The sequence below is a fragment of the Neofelis nebulosa genome, chromosome 16 (assembly GCF_028018385.1).
Source record: "Neofelis nebulosa isolate mNeoNeb1 chromosome 16, mNeoNeb1.pri, whole genome shotgun sequence".
NCBI classification, from domain to species: Eukaryota; Metazoa; Chordata; class Mammalia; order Carnivora; family Felidae; genus Neofelis; species Neofelis nebulosa.
The window spans coordinates 33,012,288-33,035,744 of record NC_080797.1 but is presented as its reverse complement, the minus strand read 5'-3'; the positions used below and the strand labels follow the sequence as shown (position 1 = coordinate 33,035,744).

The 23,457-nt window shown below is 45.8% G+C and overlaps 2 protein-coding genes across 5 annotated transcripts in view; one reads left to right on the top strand and one right to left on the bottom strand.

Annotated features, from left to right (window-relative positions):
* Positions 1-850: 850 nt before the first annotated feature.
* CCDC43 (coiled-coil domain containing 43) lies at positions 851-11,534 on the bottom strand. 2 transcript variants are annotated; one of them, XM_058704853.1, is made up of 5 exons: positions 11,289-11,531; positions 7,249-7,336; positions 5,534-5,669; positions 4,011-4,069; positions 851-2,475 (listed from the first exon to the last, which is right to left on the bottom strand). In XM_058704853.1, the coding sequence occupies exons 1-5, from the start codon at positions 11,490-11,492 to the stop codon at positions 2,288-2,290; spliced, it is 675 nt and encodes a 224-aa protein (XP_058560836.1). In that variant the 5' UTR covers positions 11,493-11,531; the 3' UTR covers positions 851-2,287. The 2 variants fall into 2 exon arrangements, with proteins under 2 accessions (XP_058560836.1, XP_058560837.1); XM_058704854.1 differs by lacking the exon at positions 4,011-4,069 and having other exon boundaries at positions 11,289-11,534.
* Positions 11,535-11,571: 37 nt separating this feature from the next.
* DBF4B (DBF4 zinc finger B) overlaps positions 11,572-23,457 on the top strand; it is a 59,652-nt gene continuing 47,766 nt past the window's right edge. For all 3 annotated transcript variants that reach the window (XM_058704851.1, XM_058704850.1, XM_058704848.1), the window contains exon 1: positions 11,572-11,712. The gene's annotated coding sequence lies outside the window, so the exon portion shown is untranslated. The remainder of the gene's footprint in view (positions 11,713-23,457) is intronic.

Genomic DNA, 23,457 nt, shown 5'->3' with positions numbered 1-23,457 from the left:
CATCACACATAATCTGTAATGAAACTGATGTTCCCATTATTTCTCATCCAAAAGAATTTGATGTACTCCATTTCTTTTAATAGACAAAGCAATTTATATAAAAGTGGTTGAAAATTACCTTGAATTGTATCAGTGTCCTTCCACTTGAACCATCCCCTACTTTATAAAGTTTTACAGGGTTGGGAATTAATGTTATGACTGAAATTCTGATTTTGGCTTAAAATGTCAATCACACTATAAAAGATACAGTTGTTTAAAATTTGCCCTTTGCAATATTGAACATTTTAGACATAAAGGATTTCTCAGCACCTGAATTAAGTGGATAACCTTACTCCAAGTCTAAGGAGCTGATCCTTTTTTCTTACTTAAACATTAGCTCAGGATATACCTAACTGTAGAATACGTAATAGAAACTACATAATTGCAAGTACTCTTCAGGGATTCATGGATATAACCTGACTCTGCTGCAGAGACCAAGATCAAAGTGAGAATAAACCAAAAATCCAAAATAAGGGTTAATAAAGGTGGCTCCCTCATGCCCTATCTGTAGCCACAGCCTATTGCTGCTGCCACAGAGGACTAAGACTCCCAAAGTACTTCCAAGGCTTTCAAAGTCAATTTACTGACTTACAAAAAAACACAGTAATCTTTCTGATCTCCTAATACCTAGCCTCACAGAAAAGAAAACGGAGGCAGAGAATTTGATTCTAGGAAAAGGTTCTACTATTAAAAGAGCATACTGGACTAAACAAAATAAAATACAGAGCAAAATTCACCACATTCCTAAGTGACTATTCACACAATTCATTTCCATGGATAGCTGGAAGGAATCAGGATAAATCAGAAAACAGTGATTTAAATAGTTTATTTTTTTAAAAGGTGGTTACTTTTTTAAAATGCAATGCCACGCTTAGAGGAGTGTATAGAGGTGACATATCTTTTCCTTAACCATGCTTCTTTTTACCTGCTGCACAAAGGTAAAAATTTTTGTTAACCTCATAGTTAATAGTACAAAACAGAGGTCAGCAAACATTTTCTCTGAAGGACCAGACAGTAAATATTTTAGGCTTCACAGGCCTAAAGTTTTATCACATGTTTCTTCTTTTACAACACTTTAAGAATGCAATATTCACTGTTGACCCGCATTATATAAAAACAGACTGGGCCAAATTTGCTTGTCTGCAGTAGTTTGCCAACCTCAGGTATAAAATACCTACTTTCTGTCTTGTCAGGGAGATGCCTCCCTTCAGGCTTCTTGACAGTCCACTGCCTGAAGTAGAGAAAGGCCGTATTTACAACTGAATGTGGCTTGTGACCAAAGTAGAAACAGAGTTCCCGCTCACTTTTGACTCTCCTGGTTTCTCCATTCATTCAATAAATTTGTTGAGCACCCACAACGTGCACTCCTAAATATCTTTGTGTTCGCAGAGATTTCCAGTGTTTGTTCCTTAAACGCATGGTTCCTGCAGTTTCTCTCAACCTGTAATTATCAGGTCTTTATACTCATGTTTTAGGGCACATCAGGATTAAAATCTCTACTAGTGCTCAAGAGGACACATGATTATAAAAAATGAATCTAGCTAACAATGATCTCCTTCCACCCAATACACATCCTTCTTCAAAACTGCAGCCTTGATGAGGAAAAAAATATGTGACTATCTACACTTAAAAAGATACTTCTTTTCCTCCCATAAGCTGAAACTTAAAAATAATTGTTTTCCCCTCAAATCTAGAACATCCACCACATAATTTCTTCCATTTTCATAGGTCATTGCCATGTTAACATAATATCTAGACCCAGGTAGGGCTCTTCATTAGTTTTCTATTTCATCCATAAAACAATACATTTAGGGGTAAATAGTACTTTCAAAGTACTTTATGCTCCCACATTTCATCTCGGGAAAGGAGTGGTCATGATTCTGCTCCTTTAGGATGAAAACTGTAACTGTCAGCTTTCTGAATATTTCTGTTATCGATCCTAGGTAAGGGAAGACTTTTTAAGTAGCCAAAAGGAGCCAGAACTTCAAGATTAAAATATAAAAGTTGCCGCCATTCCAGATCTTTGGTACAGACATCAACTACAATAATCTGATTACCCATACCACACAGACATGGCACATTTTGTAATTAGAAGTGTTTGTGATTTTCCTTTTGACCATGTAAACAAAAGGGACATGCCTTGGGAAACCACTCTGCAATGTTCTCTCATTTCTCTTAAATACACATGTGCACAATCAGCTCTCCCTTTGATCAAGTCCATGAGGAGAAAGAACAGAGTGGACCAAGGTTATCGCTTCCGCTCCCCTCTTTGTGTCCTTTTCTTTTCTTTTTCCTTGCGCTCCTGCTTGGCTAGTTTGTCCCTCTCCCTCTGCAGCTTGTCCTGTTCCTTCTTCCTTTGGGACTCATCCCGAAGTGAGTCTCGTTCCAGTTTTCGGGCATTGAGGACATCTTCCACATTGGTGTTTCGGAACAGAGCTACAGATGAGTTAAGGGATTAGGGTACAGGTCACACAGGTCTCAACGACTGCTCTTTCCTTATTCTTGCTGTCCTCCCTCTACATGTTCCTAATCTCTACAAGAAAATTCCTTAGGATAATTTCTCTTTGGTCTAATGGGAAATCCTGAAACTACCATTACAAACGTTTAAAATTAATCCTCAGAATAAAAACCTCAGACTTATCTAAATTTAAATGTTAAAATATTTTATGAAAATGAAATTTCATTCCAGAATAAGCACTTAGATCATGGCAGACTATTGTTGAAGTATGTAGGCTACTTTCAGTCAACAAGAATATCAATGCAACTGGCAAAATTTTTATGTACTTGGCACTATTAAAAATGGCTGGCTCAGTCAGTTAAGCATCTGACTTCGGCTCAGGTCATGATCTCGTGGTTTGTGGTTTGAGCCCCACATCAGGCTCTGTGCTGACAGCTCGGAGCCGGGAGCCTGCTTCGGATTCTGTGTCTCCCTCTCTCTCTCCCCCTCCCCCACTCATGCTCTGTCTCTGTCTCTCTCTCTTTCTAAAATTAATAAACATTGAAAAAAAGTGCTTGAAAAGAGGTAAATAAGTTGTTTAACCTTACTAAACTTTATCAATTTGCTTTTTTCCCTACACCACTGAAGCTTAAGCAAAAACTATGTCCTAATAACCACAAACTCTGAATTTATAGAAGATACAAAATAAGTTTAACCAGTTAGAAAATACCTAGCCAAAAACTTTACCCCTCATTTCTTAAGACTTTAAAAATACAACCTGGGGTGGCTGGCTGGCTCAGTCGGAAGAGCATTTGACTCTCGATCTCAGGATTGTGGGTTCAAAACCCATGCTGAGTGTAGAGATTGCTAAAACAAACAAACAAAAAACAAAAACCTTAAAAAAAGAACAAAACCCGTTACTACCAAACAAGCTCCTTCCTACTCTTAAAACATAACTTTTATTGCTTTAGTGCTTTAAAATAAGTCAGTCTTCCTCTTCTGTGATAATCCACCATACTTGTCTTTAAGAAGGTGGGTTCTTAAAAAAACAAACAAACAAACAAAAAACAGTGGATTCTAAATGTAGAAACTTCTCATAAGTGATTCTTTTGGGACGTTCCTCAGCACATGTTTCCACCTGTCCGTAATTTTAGCTCAAAAGTATTGTGTTTGTGCTCTCTTTCTGAAAAATTATAAAGTCTTTGAGGACAAAGTCACATTTTAATCTTATTTTAGTTTGCTTCCATCACTGGGGATCCCAGTGCTATACACAGGGTGTATTGATTCTTATTTTCCCTTAGAAATTCTTAAGAAATCCTTCCTCCCTTCACAATACAGGTGAACATGTTTTCTTCGGGAAAAGTTCTTGTTAAGAGTGACCATTTATGGTTGTCCTAGGAATGGGGCTCACATGCTGGCCTGACATGAGTTCCTATTGGTAAAAGGGAGGCCCCAGCAATGACAGCAAAATAAAAACTGTTCCTCAAGAGTATTTGATGGAGAAACACTTGGGGATGGACACAGAGAAGGATACATTTATCAGAACCAATGTTCATTGTGGTGGCGCCTGAATCATCCTTCTCATCTGCTTCGGTGAGTGATGTCAAGGAAAGTCCGATAGAAAACAAAGGCTAGCACATCCCAACCCAACATCAGAAAACATTCGACGAAGTGATGGGTAGGAAAAGCATGCTGAAGAAAAACTGTCAGGGATGTGGTGGTAACCCCAGGAGAGTCATCTTTAAAAATCTCAACGTGGGGAAAATTATTCAGAGCTACTGTAAGATCCTTATCTCCTGGCAGCTGAAAAGAAACTTAGCCTGGTCTGGGTAGACTGGCCCAGGACTTGGAAGCCAGGGGATGGCGAGATGACTTCTAAAACAGTGCTTCTCAGGGGCACCTGGGTGGCTCAGTCAGGCGTCCAACTCTTAATTTTGGCTCAGGTCATGAACTCATGGTTTGTGGGTTTGAGCCCCCTCATTGGGCTGTCCACACACACAGAGCCTGCTTGGGATTCTCTCTTTTCCTCTCCCTCTCTCTCTCAAAATAAAAAAAATAAACTTAAAAAAAAACAAAACAAAACAGTGCTTCTCAAAGCATGGTTCCCAGATCTTCCTGGCAACTTGTTAGGAAAGCACATTCTTGGGCCCCACACTGGACCTACTAAATCAGAAACTGGGGAGTGGGGCCCAGCAATCTGGATTTTAACAAGTTCTCCAGGGGAACCACTGCTTAAAACATTGTTCTTTTCTAGGCCAGGAAATGAGACTGTGTCATTGGGACCCTAGCTCTGCTGACCCTGGCAATAAAAACATCAGGAGAAGAACAAGTTGGCCCAAAAGCGCCTAACAATTATTTCCTAAGCTCGTGACGAGACAACTAACATTTCTGGCATCATGTCCACCACATAAGGCACCACATACTCCAGTCAAGCAGGCTCTGGAAGCTAAGCATCTCCTAAACAATTTCAAACTCAAAGGGAACCAAGCCTGTCTCTGGTCAAGGGCAACTGCCTTTGGCACGGTGCCCATATTCCAGATTTGGGGATGTGATCTTTCAATTATGTGGTCGCTGGAGTATTAAAAAAAATAATGAGATTCAAATGAAACCGCCCCAAATTTGGGAATCCTTCATCCAAAATGATCTGTATTCTAGTCCTGGTTTTGCCACTAAATCTATGCATATCTCTGATTACACATTCCACTCTCACTGTCTCCGTTCCCTCATCAACTGGGAAACGAATATAAAGACTGGTTATACGTATGACACTGTACTAGGCAGAAAGGTATTATACAAATATAAACATACAGCTGCATCTTAGTTTCTGGAAATACAATATAAACAGTCCATTATTAAGGCATTATTTCTTTCACACTGAAGTTTCCAACTATCCGAATATCAATTCTCACACCCACGAAGGGCCAGAGATCAATGCCATTTCAGAGAGAAAAATTAAACTACACGGAGAGATTGGCAACTTCCCAAAGCTCACTGCAAACCAGCAAACATGTCTGACTTGAGCCTCAGGGGATGGACCCAAGATTCCAAAAAGGATATTCTTCTTCATCTGTCACATCAGCATACTGGGCCAGGAGGGCAGCTTTTCTCTGTTTCTCTTCTTCTGACACCATCCTGGGCTTCACCACAATCTGTGCCTGCTTCTCAATTAGGGTGGCAATGGCCTGTACCTCATCTGGGAGGGGAAGGGAAGGGAGAGACAACAAGGTTGTATGTAAGAGAAAACAAGCTCACCGAACCACCAGTCCACCCAGGCAGTGCCTGCAGGCAAGGCAATGGCATCTGCTGATTCCTTAGGGCCCTGGGGTTCAAAGGAGGTGCCTCAGGGGCCAATGAGAAAGGAAAGAAAAGGCCCTGCAGGCTAGGCTTTAGGTCTCGTATCTATCTTCAATCAGAGCAGCCCTGCTTTAACCTGTTTTATAAATTGAAGTTTTGCTGCTTTACCCCCCCAAAAAAAAAAAAAGAAAAGAAAAAAAAGGGCGCCTGGGTGGCTCAGTCGGTTAAGCATCTGACTTTGGCTCAGGTCATGATCTCATGGTTGGGGAGTTCAAGCCCCACATCGGACTCTGCGCTGACTGTGCAGAGCCTGCTTTGGATCCTCTGTCTCTCTCTGCCCCTCCCCTTGCTTGCGAGCTCTCTCTCTCAAAAATAAATACACATTAAAAAAAAAAAAAAAGTTGAAAAGCACTGCATTAGAACCATAGAAAATTTGGCTTCAAGCATGCAACTTTCTCTCCTCTCAAACCAGAAACATAAGAAGGAATCTAGAATCAACTTATGCCGGTCCCTTTCATAATGATGATGATGCCAGGTGAAATATGTAATTTTTTTTAATGTTTATTTTTGAGAGAGACAGCATGCATGAGCAGGGCAGGGGCAGAAAGAGGGACAGAGGATATGAAGCAGGCTCTGCGCTAACAGCAGCGAGCCCAAGGCAGGGCTGGAACTCTCGAACCACGAGATCATGACCTGAGCTGAAGTTGGACACTCAACCGACTGAGCCACCCAGGCAACGCCATAGATTATTTTAAAATAAAGTCAACTAAGTTATCCATTCTCAAAGAAAGGGGGCAGTGGTGTGCAGAAGTGGTTTTTATGCCTGGACTCACACTAGAATCATCTGGTGCAGCTTTTTAAAAAATGCCAATACCTGAGCCCCAACCCCAAAGACGTTTCTACAACTAGTCCATGGTATGGCCCTAGCACTGGCACGTTTTAAAGTATATCAACTGATTCTAATGTACAGCCAAGACTGGGAACCAATGTGTAGTTTAGAATAGATTCAAGTTTGGCTTCTAGGATTTCAGTTTTCTGCAGTTAATCTGTCATACTAATGGTGAGTATATTAACCCACTTCTCTTTCATTTCCAGGGGTGACAAATTTAGCTGAATAAAGCAAAACATCAGCCACAACTGTTATGAAATGAGAATACGGAAAAGGTAGGAGGTGGGAAAATATAGTTGGCCCCATACCTGCCATGAAAATCTACAAGGGACAGTAGAAAGAGGATGAAAAGGAAGAAAGCAAAAGCCACAATGGAGGGGACTATGGTCAGGTGGAATGGAAAACTGTAAAAAAAGAAAAGGAAACCAACATCCAGCTAAAAAGTTCCAGTAAGCTGCTGGGTGTTTGCCAGCTTAAATTATCTTAGGCAAAATGCGTAGAAAATAGCGAAAACTCAAAATTCTCTAACAGCTGCACAGTAAAGGTCGTTGGAAAAGGCACTGCAGTTTAGACAAACTCCCAACTCTACCTTCTTTTTTCACTTTGGTGACAACATTCTGACTTTCCGACCATCGTTCCACAATCTCCTTGCAGATGTGAAGAAGAGAATCTTCCTCCTAGTTGGAGAAATAGACCAATTAATGTCCCGAGGCCCTCAGCCTGAACAAAGCCCATGCACAGGGTACAGCTTGCCTGCTGGTGATGAGAAGTCACGGGGAGGATCTGGGGGCCACAGAACAAAAAACATGTTTCTGTTTTGAGGCTCTGGAAACAGAAGTAATCCTGTGTCTGAGGCCCAGAATCCACACCTGCTAGGTCAAAAGCACCCACTCCATCCTGCCAAGCACCAGGGGAAAGGATTCTCAATAATTCAGGACAGTCTTCCTCATACTTTTGGAGCAAAAACCTGTTGCCTGAATCAAAGCCGTGAAATCTTTCTTGGCTGCTACACTCAACTCAGTACATTCTCCAAGGTTCATCCACTTTCGAGCTGGAACGTATCTGTGACCTTGCTGAGCTGACCCCACCTCTTTAGGTGATAAATGAGTAGATGGTCTCCTATCCAACCATCCTTTTGTTCACTGTACACAAGCACACATATCGTCCACACACATGCCGATCAATCTTCCTTACCATGATATAAGAAAAAGGATGTTGGCTTTGCTGTCAGACATACTTAAATTCAAACCCAGATCTATGAACAAGATTCTTAACTTTCTGAGCTTCACGTCTTCCCAGGATTTTAGGAAAGATGAAAGAGAATGTGTACGAAGTCCCTACCCTGCTTGGCAAAGAATAGGCATTTCAACAGATATAGGTATTTCCTTCCATTTTCATTATGGCTGCTTCACAATCTTCATGCTCCACTCTTCAAAATGAGCTGTCAGAGTTCACATTTACTAAGTGCTTAGCATGTGCCAGGCACTGTTCTAAATACTTCACATAAGAACCCTTAATTCTTAAAACAATCCCAAGATATAAGTACCATTCTCAGTTTATGGATGTGGAAACCAAGGCCTAGAGGTTAAGTAACTTGCCCAAGGTCATTAAGTAATAAGTGGATTAAAAAGGATTTGAACCCAGCAGTCTAGCTCTGAGCCCATGTTCTCAACCATTATATTATACCATCTCTCAAAGAAAGCGAGGAGAGACAGAACACAGACTTTTTTTAAGATTTTACTGGTTTTTTAAAAGTAATCTCTAGGGGCGCCTGGGTGGCTTGGTCGGTTAAGTGTCCGACTTCGGCTCAGGTCATGATCTCACGGTCCGTGAGTTCGAGCCCCGCGTCGGGCTCTGTGCTGACAGCTCAGAGCCTGCAGCCTGTTTCAGATTCTGTGTCTCCCTCTCTCTCTGCCCCTCCCCTGTTCGTGCTCTGTCTCTCTCTGTCTCAAAAATAAATAAACGTTAAAAAAAAATTAAAAAAAAATAATAAAATAAAAGTAATCTCTATACCCAACGTGGGGCTCGAACTCACAACCCTGAGATCATGAGACACACGCTCTACCGAATAACAACCCTATTTTGGATTTCCTTACTTTCCACCCAACAAAGGATTACATCCTCTACCCTGTGTCCTTTTTGGCACTCATGCCAAACATACAAAACTTCTTTGGTCCACAGTTTCTTTCTTTAATTCAAGGAACCCCAGCAGGAAAAGTAAAGGAAGAAGAAGAAAAAGAAGGAAAAGGAGTGGCGAAGCATAAGAGAAAAGATGCTTTTGGAGGATGAGGTGGTTCACTCTCCCAGGGTTCACCCAGACCAAAGTAGTTCATTCATCCATTTGTTCATTTATTTATCCAGATACTGCCTGCCATGTTGAAGGCACTAAGATAAGTGATAAGAAATGAGTGAGAAACAGTCCCTGGTCTCAAGACACTGACAATTTAGAAGGCTAGTATATAAATAGCTGCCCTAAAGTGTCACTACCCCCATTAACGTAATAATCCTACTTAAAATTACAACTCACCCCTCCATTCCACTTCTGATTCTCTTATAATGTTCCTTTTTTCCCAGTACTTACTATTTTCTAGCATACTATATAATTTACTGATTTTTTTTTTTCCCTGCTAGAATGTCACCCCATAAGGGGTGACAGGGATTTCTCTTTTGTTCCCTAAGGTACCCCAAGCACTTAGGGCAATGCCTGGTAGACAGTAATCCATCAATAAAAACTTGATGAATCAATCAATCAATCAATATAAATGCTACTGGAAGGAATTTTAAAAATGATAATAGAAAGCTTTTATTATTAACTGCTATTTGTTCCTGACAATATACACTGTCCTTGAATCTTAACTCAAGTTGCTGCTGACAAACTTCTTAATTCCTAATATTGAATCCGAGCCCAATCTGGTAGCTGATTTAGCTATGCCTTTTGTTTTTCCTAGAAAGGGATTTGGTACAACAGTCAGGGTCTTTTAGATACAGCCTGACAAAAAGCAAGCAACACCGTGAATTATACATTTGATGTATACCATGTTCATTGGCCTTGCTGCTCTTTCAAGTTCCTTCTCAGGTGTTTCGTGTACAGGACCCCTGCCTCACCATATACTTCCTGGCCAGTTCTTCCCAAAGCAATTTCCTATATAGAAGGGCTTGCGAAAATCAAGAGAAAATTAAGAATGGTGTGTGAATCAGGCAGAGAGAGCGAGAAGCCACCCTTAAAGATGTCTGTCTTCTGTAGTTCATGTAAACAAGAAGCAAATATAGAGAAAATATGGTTCTAGATAACTCTTCTCACTTCTACCAAGAGACTGCTAATAGTCTAAGGCAAACTCATGCTTGCCTTCATCAGCAGATGTGCAGTTCCAAATAATGACACCATGAAAAGAAGAGGTCAAGGAGCTAGTACCAATGAGTATCCAAGTTACTTCAACCTCTTTTTCACGGAGTCTTTAGAAACTTCCCAACTGGAAATAAAAACTAACTTAAATTGCTTGCCTTACACTCTTCCTCCCACCAACCTGCTACGTCGTCAGGGTCCAGGAAAAGAATTTACTACGGCGCTCTATCCCCACCAAACTTGTAAGATGCATCACAAGCTGTGTTAAAGCTTTCCCATTCATAGGTCAATCTCACCAGAGCAGACTTCGGGACTAAATGGGGCACCTTGCCAGGAGAACCTGAGACAGCTGCACTAGTGTTATATTTCAACCCTATGCCCAATCATCAAACTGTGTTTCCACCAAGTAAGTGTAAATGGAGATGAAGGCAGCAGAATGGTCAGGTTGGAAAAGTGGACAATCTGGTGATTTACTACTTAAACACAGATTAAAGTACACATTTCTCAATATGCTTTTAAGAAGCTGGGTACCAAAAACAAACAAACAAAAAAAAAAAAAAAAGCAGAAGCAGCAGAAAAAGAAGAATACCAAGCTTCTCTCTCTCCCTTAAAACTCTGACCTTAATGGTCGCTTTGGCAACACATATACTAAAAGCTGGAATGATAAAACTCTGACCTTATTTCCCACCTCCCCCAGCAAACATGGATGGTCACTGCATTTCTAAATACTGTAAAAGATCAAGCACAATATTTGCTTCAGTTTGGCCTAGGCCTACACCTATACCCAGACTTCCACCTCCAGCTTATCTTTTTTGAACTCCTACCTCCAAAATAGGAACCGAGAAGGTACTTCCTGCAGGCTTTTGTCATGGGATGGCACTGGGCACTGTCTCTTAAAGACCACAGACATCCCAGAGCACTTTACTCCTCTCTCTGAACACTGTCAACGCATGGGAATGAAATTGGTCGTTAGGCGTCTATGATAAAATTCTCATTTAGGCATTTCAGTGCCTTCGGAAGAAGACTCACTCAGCTCACCCACAGGGATCCAAGAGGGCCGTGTCCCCAGGAAAAACGGAAAGCCACACTTCTCTATGCACCTGCAACCTTCTGGCTTCCCAAAACCCTGGTTGGTGAGCAACCCCCTTCCCCCGCGTCCCAGAGCTCAGAATATTCCTCTCCCATGGGATACCACTAATCCTCTGGGACACAAGGTATGGGAAAGGGGGTACGAAGTACTGACAGGGGCCGCCAGGAAGCTAAAGGAACGTGTCCCGGCTTCTCACCAAGAAAGCAGAGAGGATCCCCTGCAGAGCATCCAGCCTCTCCTCTTCCTCCTCCTCCTGCAGGACACCCAGGATGTAGGCGCCGTAAACGGCTCGGTCCACTCCCAGCGCCTCCAGCCGTCCGTCCAGCCACGACCCAAAGCCGCTGCCCCCGCCATCATTCTCGCCGGAGGCAGCCGCGGCCACTTCGCTGGGCGCCGCCATCTTGGGGTCAGGGTCCTGCCAGCCTCCAGGGCGCCTACCGCAGTGCCTGACGGGCCGCGCCGCGGGCGTACTGCGCATGCTCCTAGAGGTAACACACTCCCCGGCCCGTCTGGCGTAGAGCCAATCGACCAGTAGTGACCGGCTTGGGCATTTTGCACCTTCTAAATACAGCGCCAGTTGGCGACCGCATGGTTACGTCATCGCTCGGAAACCCTGGCAGGTGAGTATTCTTAACAGATTTTTTTTACAGTTGGGGAAGTTCTGAGAGGTTCGGTAACTTGGCTAAAGTCACGCGGCTAGGAAGAGGGCTGGGATTCAATTTCGATTCCAGCGCTTCGGTGCATCTCACCGAGCTGCCCTTCCGCGCGCCTTGGTAGATACTACGCCGCGCATTCCCACACAGCTTTCAATAGGGAAACTGCTGACTCTGTACAGAGTGTTGGGAAAATAAGTTCTGCACCATAAGATGGCGACGGGACTAAAACAAGCTCTAGTTCCTAGCTTGGAGACTCCTTTTCCTAGGCTCTTCCTGCCCTGTTTGCAGCGCGGGAAAGCCACCACCAACGTGGAAAAATGACGCTATAAATTACCCTTCCCACCTGCATTTGGGGCTCAGATCTTTGGAGAAACTGTCTCCTTTGAGCCTGCAGGTGTTAAATAAATCTCCAATCCACCAGGATCGCCGAGTGCCGCTTGGTTTTTCCGCCAGCGTTCCAGCCTGGTTCCGTAACATATTTGGTTGGTTCCCTGACCAGGAAACCCAACTGCGCTGGCCCACTGTTGCCACTGGTTTGGGAGATGGGCGAGGCGGTGACGGAGCGAGGAATCGCAGAGGAGAAGGGGAGCCCTGCCTGATTTTCGACAGTACCCTCAGTCGCCCAGGCTGGCCCTGTTCCGTCGTTCCTGCGGTACTCAGAGAGACCTGGTAGGTGAGGACCTGGACCCGATGTCGGAACCAGTAAGGCTGGGGCCCCAACCCAGTCAGGGCCATCCAAAAGGCTGGAAGGGGGACCTGATCACTCCCCGGAGACCTCAGTGGTCTCACAGGTAAAAAAATTCTGTGGGAGAGAATGTAATAGCCTCTGGTATATGTGTGTGTGAATGTGCAGCTCAGCCAGGCTTGCCAGTCGGTTCGAATTTGTGGCTCCACAGATGGGCACCCTTAAGGTCCCCAAAAGTCTACGGAGACTGAGTGGTGTCTTGGTGAAAGGCATCAGTCCAGGGCAGCATCGAATTAGACTCCCATTGTAAGTCACAAAGCTGAGCCCACCGCGGCCAAGCCTTACCTAAAGTTTCCCTCCAGACCGTAACCAGTGGAGCATCTGTTTGGTCCTCTCATCTGAGGGGATAACCCTTTTTTTGTCTGTCTCTGCGACACCGAACACAAGAAAGGGATTAGTAATGGGGTCAAAACAGTAAGCCCAAGATTCTTGAGGTCCTGCTTAAAAACTTTAAGGGATTCTTTAAAAGGGATTCTCAGGCGACTATGGGATGAAAATGATACCCAGGAAGCTAAGAACCTTTGGTGAACTAGAATGGCCCACGTTCAATGTAGGATGGCCCCCAGAAGGGACATTAGATGCCCAGGTGCAGCGGGTTTGGCTAATAGTCACTGGGAACCCAGGTCACCCTGACCAATTTCCATATATCAACTCCTGGCTTGAAATTGCCTGAAATCCCCCACCTTGGGTGCGATTCATCTATAACAAGCAGAGTCAGGCAAAGGGTTTTAGCTGCCTCACCCGGAGACTCACCTGGAGAACCAAAGAAGCAGCCCACCGCTCCCCCGGTATTTGCGGGGGACCCAGAGAAAGGCCTTGTCTTTCTGCCACCTTATGACTCTCCGCCCCCTGCCCCCCACCTTGCCCGGGGGCTTAAAACTCCTCCTCCGTCTATCTCTCCTCCAGCCCAGATCTGCCATCCATCTGTCCTTACCCCCAGACCTGGAGAACCCTCTCTCACCAGGGCCAGCAGCCAGATTGCAACCCAGACCAGACCTGACACCCTCCAAATGCCAGTAAGGGAGATGAGAGAACCTGAAAGACAGAATGAGGACGGAACAGTCCAGCCCAGCCGTTCCATGGTGTATTATCAGTCCTTCTCTATAACCGACTTTCTTAATTGGAAGCACAGCACTGCATCATACTCTGAAAAGCCACAAGCAGTGGTCGACTTGATGGAGTCCCTCTTCCAGACCCACCGACCGACTTGGGAAAATTGCCAACAGTTACTCCGTACCCTGTTTAATACAGAAGAAAGAAGGAGGAGGATGAGGGAAACACGACAGTACCTAGAAGACCATGCACTGCCAGGGATCAATGACCCTGCTGCCTGGGCTTGAGCTGCTGTGCCTGACATGGGACTTCACCACAGAAGAAGGACAGGCTCACATCCATTGGTACCAAGAGGCTCTCCTTCAGGGAATTTGAGCTGGAGCCAAAAAGCCCATGAACATGACTAAAATAACATCGGTCACACAACAGCCTGGGGAGTCTCCCGGAGACTACCATGAAAGACTGTGTGAGGCATACCGTGTATACACCCCGTTTGATCCCGAGGCACCAGAAAGTCAACAAATGGTAAATACCTCCTTTGTGGCACAGGCTGCCCTAGACATCAAGAGAAAATTCCAAAAGTTAGAGGGCTTTGCCAGTATGAATATCACTCACTTGAGGTCGCCAATAAAGTTTCATGAACAGGGAAGTCACAGCTGAGAGAGAAGCTGAAAAAAGACTAAAGAAGAGGGCCACCCTTCTCGCAGCAGCACTGAAAGAAACGGAAACCACCAAAAGGGGGAAAGGCCAGAGCCCCCTTAGCAAGAGACCAATGTGCAAGGAAAAGGGACACTGGAAGAATGAATGCCCGAATCAGAAGGGGCTCCCAAAACCCAGCCAATATCGAGAGCAACCCCGAGATGGGAACCTCATTGGTCTGGCTGAGATAGAATCAGACTGAAGGAGACCAGGCTCTTTCTGTCTTGGCCCCCATGAGCCCATGGTCAAAATGAAAGTAGGGGGCCAAACAATAACTTTCATGGCTGACACTGGGGCTGAACATTCGGTTATCACTTGCCCGGTAGCCCCTTTCAGCCAAAAGACAGCAACCATACTTGGGGCTACTGGGATGCGGGCAATACAACTTTCTGTCAGACTCGACAATGTGAACGTGGGCCACAAGGTCTGGCACGAGTTCCTCTACTTGCCTGACTTCCTGATTCCCCTCCTGGGCCGAGATCTGCTCTCCACACTTGGGGCCCAAATAACTTTTGAACCCACTGGACACACTAAGCCTCCAATTAAACCTGAGGCAGAGGGAAACCCTGGTCCTGGCAATTACCATGCCAAGGGAGGAGGAGTGGAGACGTCTGTGCCCAGGCCCAACCCTGTAGTCCATCAGAATTCAGGCTTGCATTCCCCTCTGTATGGGCCAAAGATAACCCGCCTGGACTAGCCCGGAATTGGGCCCCCATCGTTGATCTGATCCCTGGAGCCCAACCCCAAAGACAAAGGCAATATCCCCTTCCACTTGAGGCTAGAATGGGCATACAGGAGCACCTGATCAAGCTCAAAGAAACAGGTATTCTAATTGAACACCAATTGGCTTGGAATACCCCACTCTTGCCAGTCAAGAAGCCAGGAGAAGGATACCAGCCAGTACAGGATTTGAGGGCCATTAACGAAGTGACTTTCCTTACACCCAGTGGCCCTGAACCCGTACAGCCTCAGCCAAGTTCCAGGGTCAGCCAGATGGTTTACATGCCTCGACCTAAAGGATGCTTTCTTCTGCCTCCGCCTGGCTCCTCAAAGTCAACCACTGTTTGCCTTTGAATGGACTGAACCCGTTACAGGCCACCAGCTGACCTGCAGCTGACCTGGAAACAACTTCCCCAAGGCTTCAAGAACTCGCCCACTCTTTTTGGAGACGCACTGACTGCAGACCTCGCCAGCTTTCCGAGGGAAACCACAGGATGTGTCCTCCTCTAATATGTAGATGATCTCCTTCTTGCCAATGACACCCAAGAGAACCGTGCAAGAGGCACAAAGGCTCTCCTGCAGCTCCTGTCCAACTCGGGGCACTGGGCCTCTTGGAAAAAGGCACAGATTTGTCAACAGCAGTTCCGATACTTAGGCTTCCTCCTCACAAAAGGAAAAAGAGAACTAGAACAGGAAAGGAAAAAGGTTATCATTACGTTACCACAGCCGCAAACAAAATGAGGCTTGTGTGAATTCTTAGGAGCTGCAGGGTTCTGTCGCATTTGGATTCCCGAATTCTCAGCCATAGTGAGGCCCCTTTGACCAATTGGGAGAGCCATAGCGGGAGCTCCCCACCTGGACTGAGGAAGCAAGGGCCGCTTTTGCAGAAGTAAAGTCGGCTCTGGGACGAGCTCCAGCCCTGGGTTTACCTGACATAGGAAGACCTTTTTTTTTTTTTTTTTTTTTTTTTTTTTAGCATTTATTTATTTTTGAGACAGAGAGAGACAAAGCATGAACGGGGGAGGGTCAGAGAGAGGGAGACACAGAATCTGAAACAGGCTCCAGGCTCTGAGCTGTCAGCACAGAGCCCGACGCGGGGCTCGAACTCACGGACCGCGAGATCATGACCTGGGTGAAGCCGGCCGCTTAACCGACTGAGCCACCCAGGCGCCCCAGGAAGACCTTTTAACCTCTTTGTATGTGAAAAAGACAAAATAGCCCTTGGAGTTCTCACTCAGAACATAGGGCCCTGGCAACGGCCAGTAGCCTACTTGTCGAAAAAGCTTGATTCTGTGGCCACAGGATGGCCACCGTGTCTTAGGGCACTAGCAGCCACAGTCCTGCTCATCAAGGAAGCGGACAAACTCACCCTGGGACAAACACTTAATGTTAAGGTCCTGCACGTGGTCACGTCCCTCATGAACACCAAGGATATCGTTTCCTCTCCAACTCTCGGCTGACACAATATCAAGGGCATCTCTCTGAAAACCCAAGGGTCACTCTCGAAATAGTGAGGACACTGAATCCAGCCACTTTCCTCCCCATGGAAGAAGGGGAACCTGACGATGACTGTTCCGAACTAATAGATGATGTCTATGCCAGCCACCTGGACCTCTGAGACCAGGCTATAACAAGCCCATATATCACACTGTTTAGCGACGGGAGCAGCTATTTACAAGAGGGCACGCAAAAAGCAGGATATGCAGTAACCACAACTACCGTAGTTTCAGAAGCCAAGGCATCGCCAGAAGGATGGTGGGCACAACAAGCTGAAATGTACGCCCTGACCTGAACCCTCATCTTTAGCGAAGACAAACGAGTCAACATCTATACTGACTCTCGGTATGCCTTTGCTCCTGTGCATGTACACAGGGCCATATGTAAGGAAAGAGGCCTCCTTACTGCTGCAGGAAGAACTATAAAAAATGAGGAAGAAATACTAACCTTCTCAAGGCTGTATGGCTGCCAGACAAGGTAGCTATCCTGCACTGCAAGGGACACCAGAAAGAAAACAACGCCATAACTCAAGGAAATTGCCTGGCCGACAAAGCACCCATAGTGGTTGCCTGTGATGACCCAGGCGAAGCTCCCATCTACACTATGACTCTCGTACTCCCAAGGGAGGCCTTCCTGCTCCTTTACACAAGAGGAAAGAAGTTGGGCCTCGACAGAAGGGGGCACACTAAGCAAAAAGGGATGGTGGGTCATGCCAAACGGGCGCATCTTTGTCCTGTCATCTGTGGGAAAACACCTAGTCAAGGAATATCACCAACTCACTCACCTGGGAAAAACTGCACTAGAGGCCCTCCTCAAAAAGAACTACTGTGTCAGCCAGCTGCTGGCATTATGCCGAGCTATCAGTGAATGATGTGTAACGTGTGCCAAAAACAATGCCTGGTCTGCCCCATGGCCCCCACCTGGCATACAAAGGATGGGGGCCGCCCCTTTCGAAGACTTGGAGGTGGACTTCACAGATAGACAACCAAATAGAGGATTCAGGTATCTTGTAATAATCTGCACATATTCAGGATGGGTCAAAGCCTTCCTGACCAGGACGGAACGAAGTCGTGAGGTGGCCAAAGCTCTCCTATGGGAAGTTGTGCCTCGGTTTGGTCTGCCCTTCACCACAGGGCAGTGGTGACAACGGACCTGCATTTGTGGCAGACATTATACAAACCTTGATCAGGTCCCTCAACATTACCTGGAAACTATACACTGCTTACCAACCCCAGTGCTCAGGAAAGGTAGAGGGGATGAGTCGCACCCTCAAGGAAACCCTGGCGAAGTTCCACCAGGAAACTAATCTCCCATGGCCATATTTACTGCCACTGGCCCTCTTGCGTGCCCGATGCATGTCTGGGGCACTGGAATTCTCCCCCCTTCAAGTTACTATATGGGCGGCCTCCCCCACATTTAGGAAAACTCCCAGGAGACCAACACCAGATTGGAGATAAGGAAATAAGGGAACAGCTTCAGGCCTTGGGGGCAGTCCTAAATAAGTTACAAAGATACACCATAGAGAGGGCTCCAATTTCTTTAGGGACCCCCGTTCATCCCTTTCTGCCAGGGGACTCTGTACGGGTCACAGATTGGAAGAGGGAACCTCTTAAACCACCGTGGACTGGGCCTCATACAGTTATTCTAACAACTCCTACAGCCCTTAAATTTCAGGTATCACCCCATGGGTCCATCACTCCAGGGCTAAGAAGGCCAACTCAGAGGAGCCCTCAACCTGGTACAGTGATCCAGATCAAATCAACCTGCTTAAACTGACCCTCAAAAAGACACTGTCCCCTGAGGTCTCCAGCCCTGCTCCAGCCACACCCGGAAGCTGGCTGGCCTGCGCACGGCAGAAGCTTGAGGAATCAACGTGTGGACCGAGCCTAGGGGTTTGGATGCAACTCTCCCAGCCCTTACCCCTTACTGGTGTCATAGCCCTGATCTTGCTTCTTGCTGTTGGGCTAATAGAGACTGCATCAGCAAACTGGACAAAAGATGAATGTTGGGTCTCACATACCTCCTTTGAATGGGAGGACTGTTAAGTATTGCCTGTATATTATGTTAACCTCTCTCACCCTCACGACTGCCACATACCCACCTTGCCCCCAGGATTGTTATAAGACAATAAGGACAGTATTCCATGGTATCAGGAATGCAAGGGCATTCAGCTCCCTCACCTCCCTCCACAAAGATTGTTATAAGGGAAAGACACCCACCCTCTGCCAGTCGCCGGATGCCCAAGCACGTAAGTTTTGGACCGTAGAAATAACCCAAAATAGCAGAAGCCCATGTAACAAACAGAGTCTCCAGAAAGGAAAGCGAGTCTGCTGTACATATCTTCCCCAACTAGGGACATCGGACGGGGGAGGAGTGCAAGATAGGGCCCTTCAAAAGGTCATAAAGGATACCTGGACCAGGCTAATACAAGCTGTAAAGGCAACCACTCCCCAGCATCCTACCAGGGTTTAAACCTTTAAGCCCTTAATTAAGTGCTTACCAATTCCCAGCTCCCAACGCTGGGCCAACACTATAAGTCCTTCACAAAGTGAATAACCACACCCAAGCCTGCTGGATGTGCTTGCCTCTCAGCCGGAGGACTTACTTAGCCACTCCTATCCCCTTGGCCTGGGAAGCTCCTGACAATCTCACAACCAACACCACTTGTCTTGATTGGACCCTTGGCCACTGGGGTCCTTCTCACGAATGCTGATAATCTAACTTGTACGGTCCCTGAAGCTATGAACGGCACTTCCCTATGTGGGAGAAATATAACCTTAAAAAAGTGTACAGTCCTATGGTCAACCCCTGGGGTATTCTATCTGTGCTGCAATTTGGCCTACTGATGCTTGAAGGCCAACTGGACTCAGATGTGCTATTCCATCTTCCTAATTCCGGAGATAACTGTATACACTGAAGATCAGTTCCTAACAGCCTTTAGCCCCAAGTCCCGGGCTAAACGGGCAGTCCTCCTACCCGTCCTGATAGGAGCAGGAATTGCAAGGGAATAGGAACTGGAATAGGAGGCATAGGTTCATCCGTAAGGCTATACCACAAACTATTGAGAACTAAATGAAGACACGGAACGGGTGGCAGACTCCCTGGTAACCTTACAAAGCCAAATAAACTCACTGGCAGCAGTGTCCCTCCGAAATAGGTGAGCCCTCGACCTCCTCATTTCGGAAAAAGGAGGGACTTGTATCTTTCTGGGGGAGGAATGTTGCTATTTTATAAACCAGTCAGGAATAGTCACGACTAAGATTAAGGAACTCAAGGAAAGAATTCAACGTAGACAACAGGACAATATCAGTCACTGGAGAGGATGGGATCTCACAGACTGGGCATCCTGGCTCCCTGCCGTGGCAGGGCCCCGCCTTTCCATAATTTTACTTGTGACTAACAGCTCCTGTATACTAAGTACCTTGGTAGTTTTATTGAAAACACTGTTGCCAAACTGCAGCACGTATCTTAGCCCTCCAGGGTACCAACCCCTAGAGCTAAAAGGTGATGCTTAATGAAAGATTTTTAAAAAGGAATCAAAGGAGGGGGGAGGGGGGCGCCTGGGTGGCTCCGTTGGTTACGCATCTGACTTTGGCTTAGGTCATGATCTCGCGGTTTGTGAGTTCGAGCCCCACGTCGGGCTCTATGCTAACAGCTCCGAGCCTGGAGCCTGCTTCGGATTCTGTGTCTCCTCCTCTCTGCCCCTCCCCTGCTCATGCTCTGTCTGACTCTGTCTCTTAATAATGAATGAACGTTTTAAAAAAAAAAATTTTGGGGGCGCCTGGGTGGCGCAGTCGGTTAAGCATCCGACTTCAGCCAGGTCACGATCTCGCGCTCCGTGAGTTCGAGCCCCGCGTCAGGCTCTGGGCTGATGGCTCGGAGCCTGGAGCCTGTTTCCGATTCTGTGTCTCCCTCTCTCTCTGCCCCTCCCCCGTTCATGCTCTGTCTCTCTCTGTCCCAAAAATAAATAAAAAACGTTGAAAAAAAAATTTTTTTTTAAGGCATCAAAGGGGGGAATGTTGGGAAAATAAGTAAAGTTCTGCACCATAAGATGGCCAACGGGACTAAAACAAGCTCTAGTTCCTAGCTTAGAAACTTCTCTTCTGGGTACTTCTGCCCTGTTTGCCACGCATGCGAAAGCCGCCACCAGTGCAGAAGATGACGCTATAAATTACCCTTCCCATCTGCATTCAGGGCTCAGACCTTTGGAGAAACGGTCTCCTCTGAGCCTGCCGGTGTTAAATAAATCTCCAATCTGCCAAGATCTCCTGAGTGCTGCTTGGTTTTTCCGCCATCATTCCAGCCTGGTTCTGTAACAACAATACCTGTCGTCACCATCGACTGGCACCACCTTTGCCTTTCCAGGCGCCTCCGGTATCAAAACTCAAGCTCCGGGAAACCTTCCGTGGTTCCCTGCAGTCTGTGTTAAGACCACTGTAGTGTGCTGCAGTTGCTTCTCTGTACTTAGCATGCTGCACTTAACGTAGTACCGGATGCAGTAGGTGCTCAATAAATGACCGGGCAACCTCAAGTCATTTTTTACTCGTTCATTCAACACTTAAATGCATATCTTTGAAGAGACTTCTTTACTCTTTTCCAGGCACTGTGCTAAGAGCTAAGTATCTGTGAAGAGGTGGTTTTAATGTCCCTGTATTAAAGGTAAGGAAACGGAGGCAGAGAGGCCCACAACTACGGGAAGCCTAACTAGAGGCAAGGGCTCATACATAGCAACCAGAGCTTCAGCTGACTCTGCAAAACACCTGGCTCTGGGCTGAAAGGAATTACCCAAGAACCCGGGTTGGCTTTTCCTAAACTGCAGAGAGGCTGGTAGGTCACTGGCCTGACTCCTGCATTCACTAAATATTTATTATCTACAGCATGCATTGCTGCTAGCACCGAAAATGCAAAGATAAACATCACAAAATCTCTGCTCTCAAAGGATCTTCAGTCTGGTGGGAACAGGCATGTTTAATGACAATATAGCAAGATAAACGTTTTAATGGAGCCTTGTCCAATGGAGGTTGTAGTAAGGTGCACAGAAGATTAAGTCCTGTTGCAGTGGGGTTAGAGCTGTGGAGATGGGGGCTGCCTAGTGGAGATGGTACTTGTACTTTTTTAGAGAATGAATCAAAGTTCTTTTTTATAATTTTTTAATTTTTATTTTTTATAGATTTTTTTTTTAACATTTTACTTATTTTTGAGAGACAGAGGGAGACAGCACGCGAGCAGGGGAGGGGCAGATAGAGAGGGAGACACAGAATCTGAAGCAGGCTCCAGGCTCTGAGCTGTCAGCACAGAGCCCCACGCGGGGCTCAAACCCATGGATCATGAGATCATGACCTGAGCCGAAGTCGGATGCTTAACCGCCTGAGCCATCCAGATATCCCATGAATAAACGTTCTTTAGGCAAAAAGACTAGAAGAGAAAGAGAGCAGACCCCGATGAAGGGAACTGTGTGCAAAAGTTTGTTAGGGACCTCCAGAGATTTATGTATAGCTTGAGCAACACAGTTCAGATAGAAGATTCTCAGGGAGTGACAGCACAAAGGTGAGCTTCTATACTTTGCAAAGGATCTCTTGAGAGAGTTCCCCATATTATTGAGATAATGTAAATGGATGGGCATGGAACACTGTAAAGCTAGGAAATATAAGATAGTGTGAATATTATCTCCATGACTGCTGTGTGCTTAGAATGTGACGGTAATGCAGTCAAAAGCCAAAGTCCTCCCCCAAAGACTTGCCCCTGTTTCAGTCCTCAAATACACCTTTTTTTTTAAAGATTTTATTTTTAAGTACTCTCTATATCCAACATGGGGCTCAAACTTACAACCCCAAGATCAAGAGTCGCATGCTCCACCAATCAAGCCAGTCACGTGTCCCCTCATACACCTTCTAACCCAGTGGCTAACTTGCAGGTAGTGCTTGTCAGTTGGCCAACTTGGGAGCCATCGTGACTCAAGGATCATAGCGTGAGGTCAGTACAGAGCCCCCAACCAGAAAAGTACCATGAGGTTTTGTTAGCTTTTTTTTTTTTTTAACTTTTTATTTCAAAATACTTACAGACATCATGAGAAGTTGCAAAAATAGTACAAAGAGACCTGTGCCCCTTCTTCCGCTTTCCCCCGGTAGTACTATATAATTATAGTACAGTATCGAAATCAGGAAATTGATATCGGTACTACGCACAAAAGTTTTTGAAGGCATCACGAGCTTATCACAAAACTGAGTGAAGGCTGCTCAGACCCTCCATTCTAAAAAAAATCCTGGGGTGCCTGGGTGTCTCAGTCGGTTGAGCATCCGACTTTCGGCTCAGGTCATGATCTCACAGTCCGTGAGTTCCAGCCCCATGTCGGGCCCTGTGCTGACAGCTCAGAGCCTGAAGCCTGCTTCGGATTCTGTGTCTCCCTCCCTCTCTGCCCCTCCCCCACTAACGCCTTTGTCTCTATCTCTCTCTCTCTTAAAAGTAAATAGACATTAAAATAAAATTTTTAAAAAATCCTTATTGGCCATGTTATTACAAAAGTTCTTGCTCATAGTTAAAAAAAAATTTACAAAAGGACAAATGACAATTTATAGGAAAAATCAATACAACGTTTTTCACTATAAAAAGATGCTGATGCATAATTTTTAAAATATGCAAATTAAATTTGGCGATGAGTTACCATGTTTGCCTCTCAGATCAAAAAGTCTTGGGGCCGGGCGCCTGGGTGGCTCAGTCCTCTGTGAAGTGTCTGACTCTTGATTTCTACTCAGGTTACAATCCCAAGGTGGTGGGACCATCCCACGTTGTTCTCTGTGAGTGTGGAGCCTGCCTGAGATTCTCTCTCCCTCCACCCTTCCCCCTCTGGCCCTCGCTGTCAAAAAAAAAAAAAAAAAAAAAAGGGCGCCTGGGTGGCTCAGTCGGTTAAGCGTCCGACTTCAGCTCAGGTCACGATCTCGCGGTCCGTGAGTTCGAGCCCCGCATCGGGCTCTGGGCTGACGGCTCAGAGCCTGGAG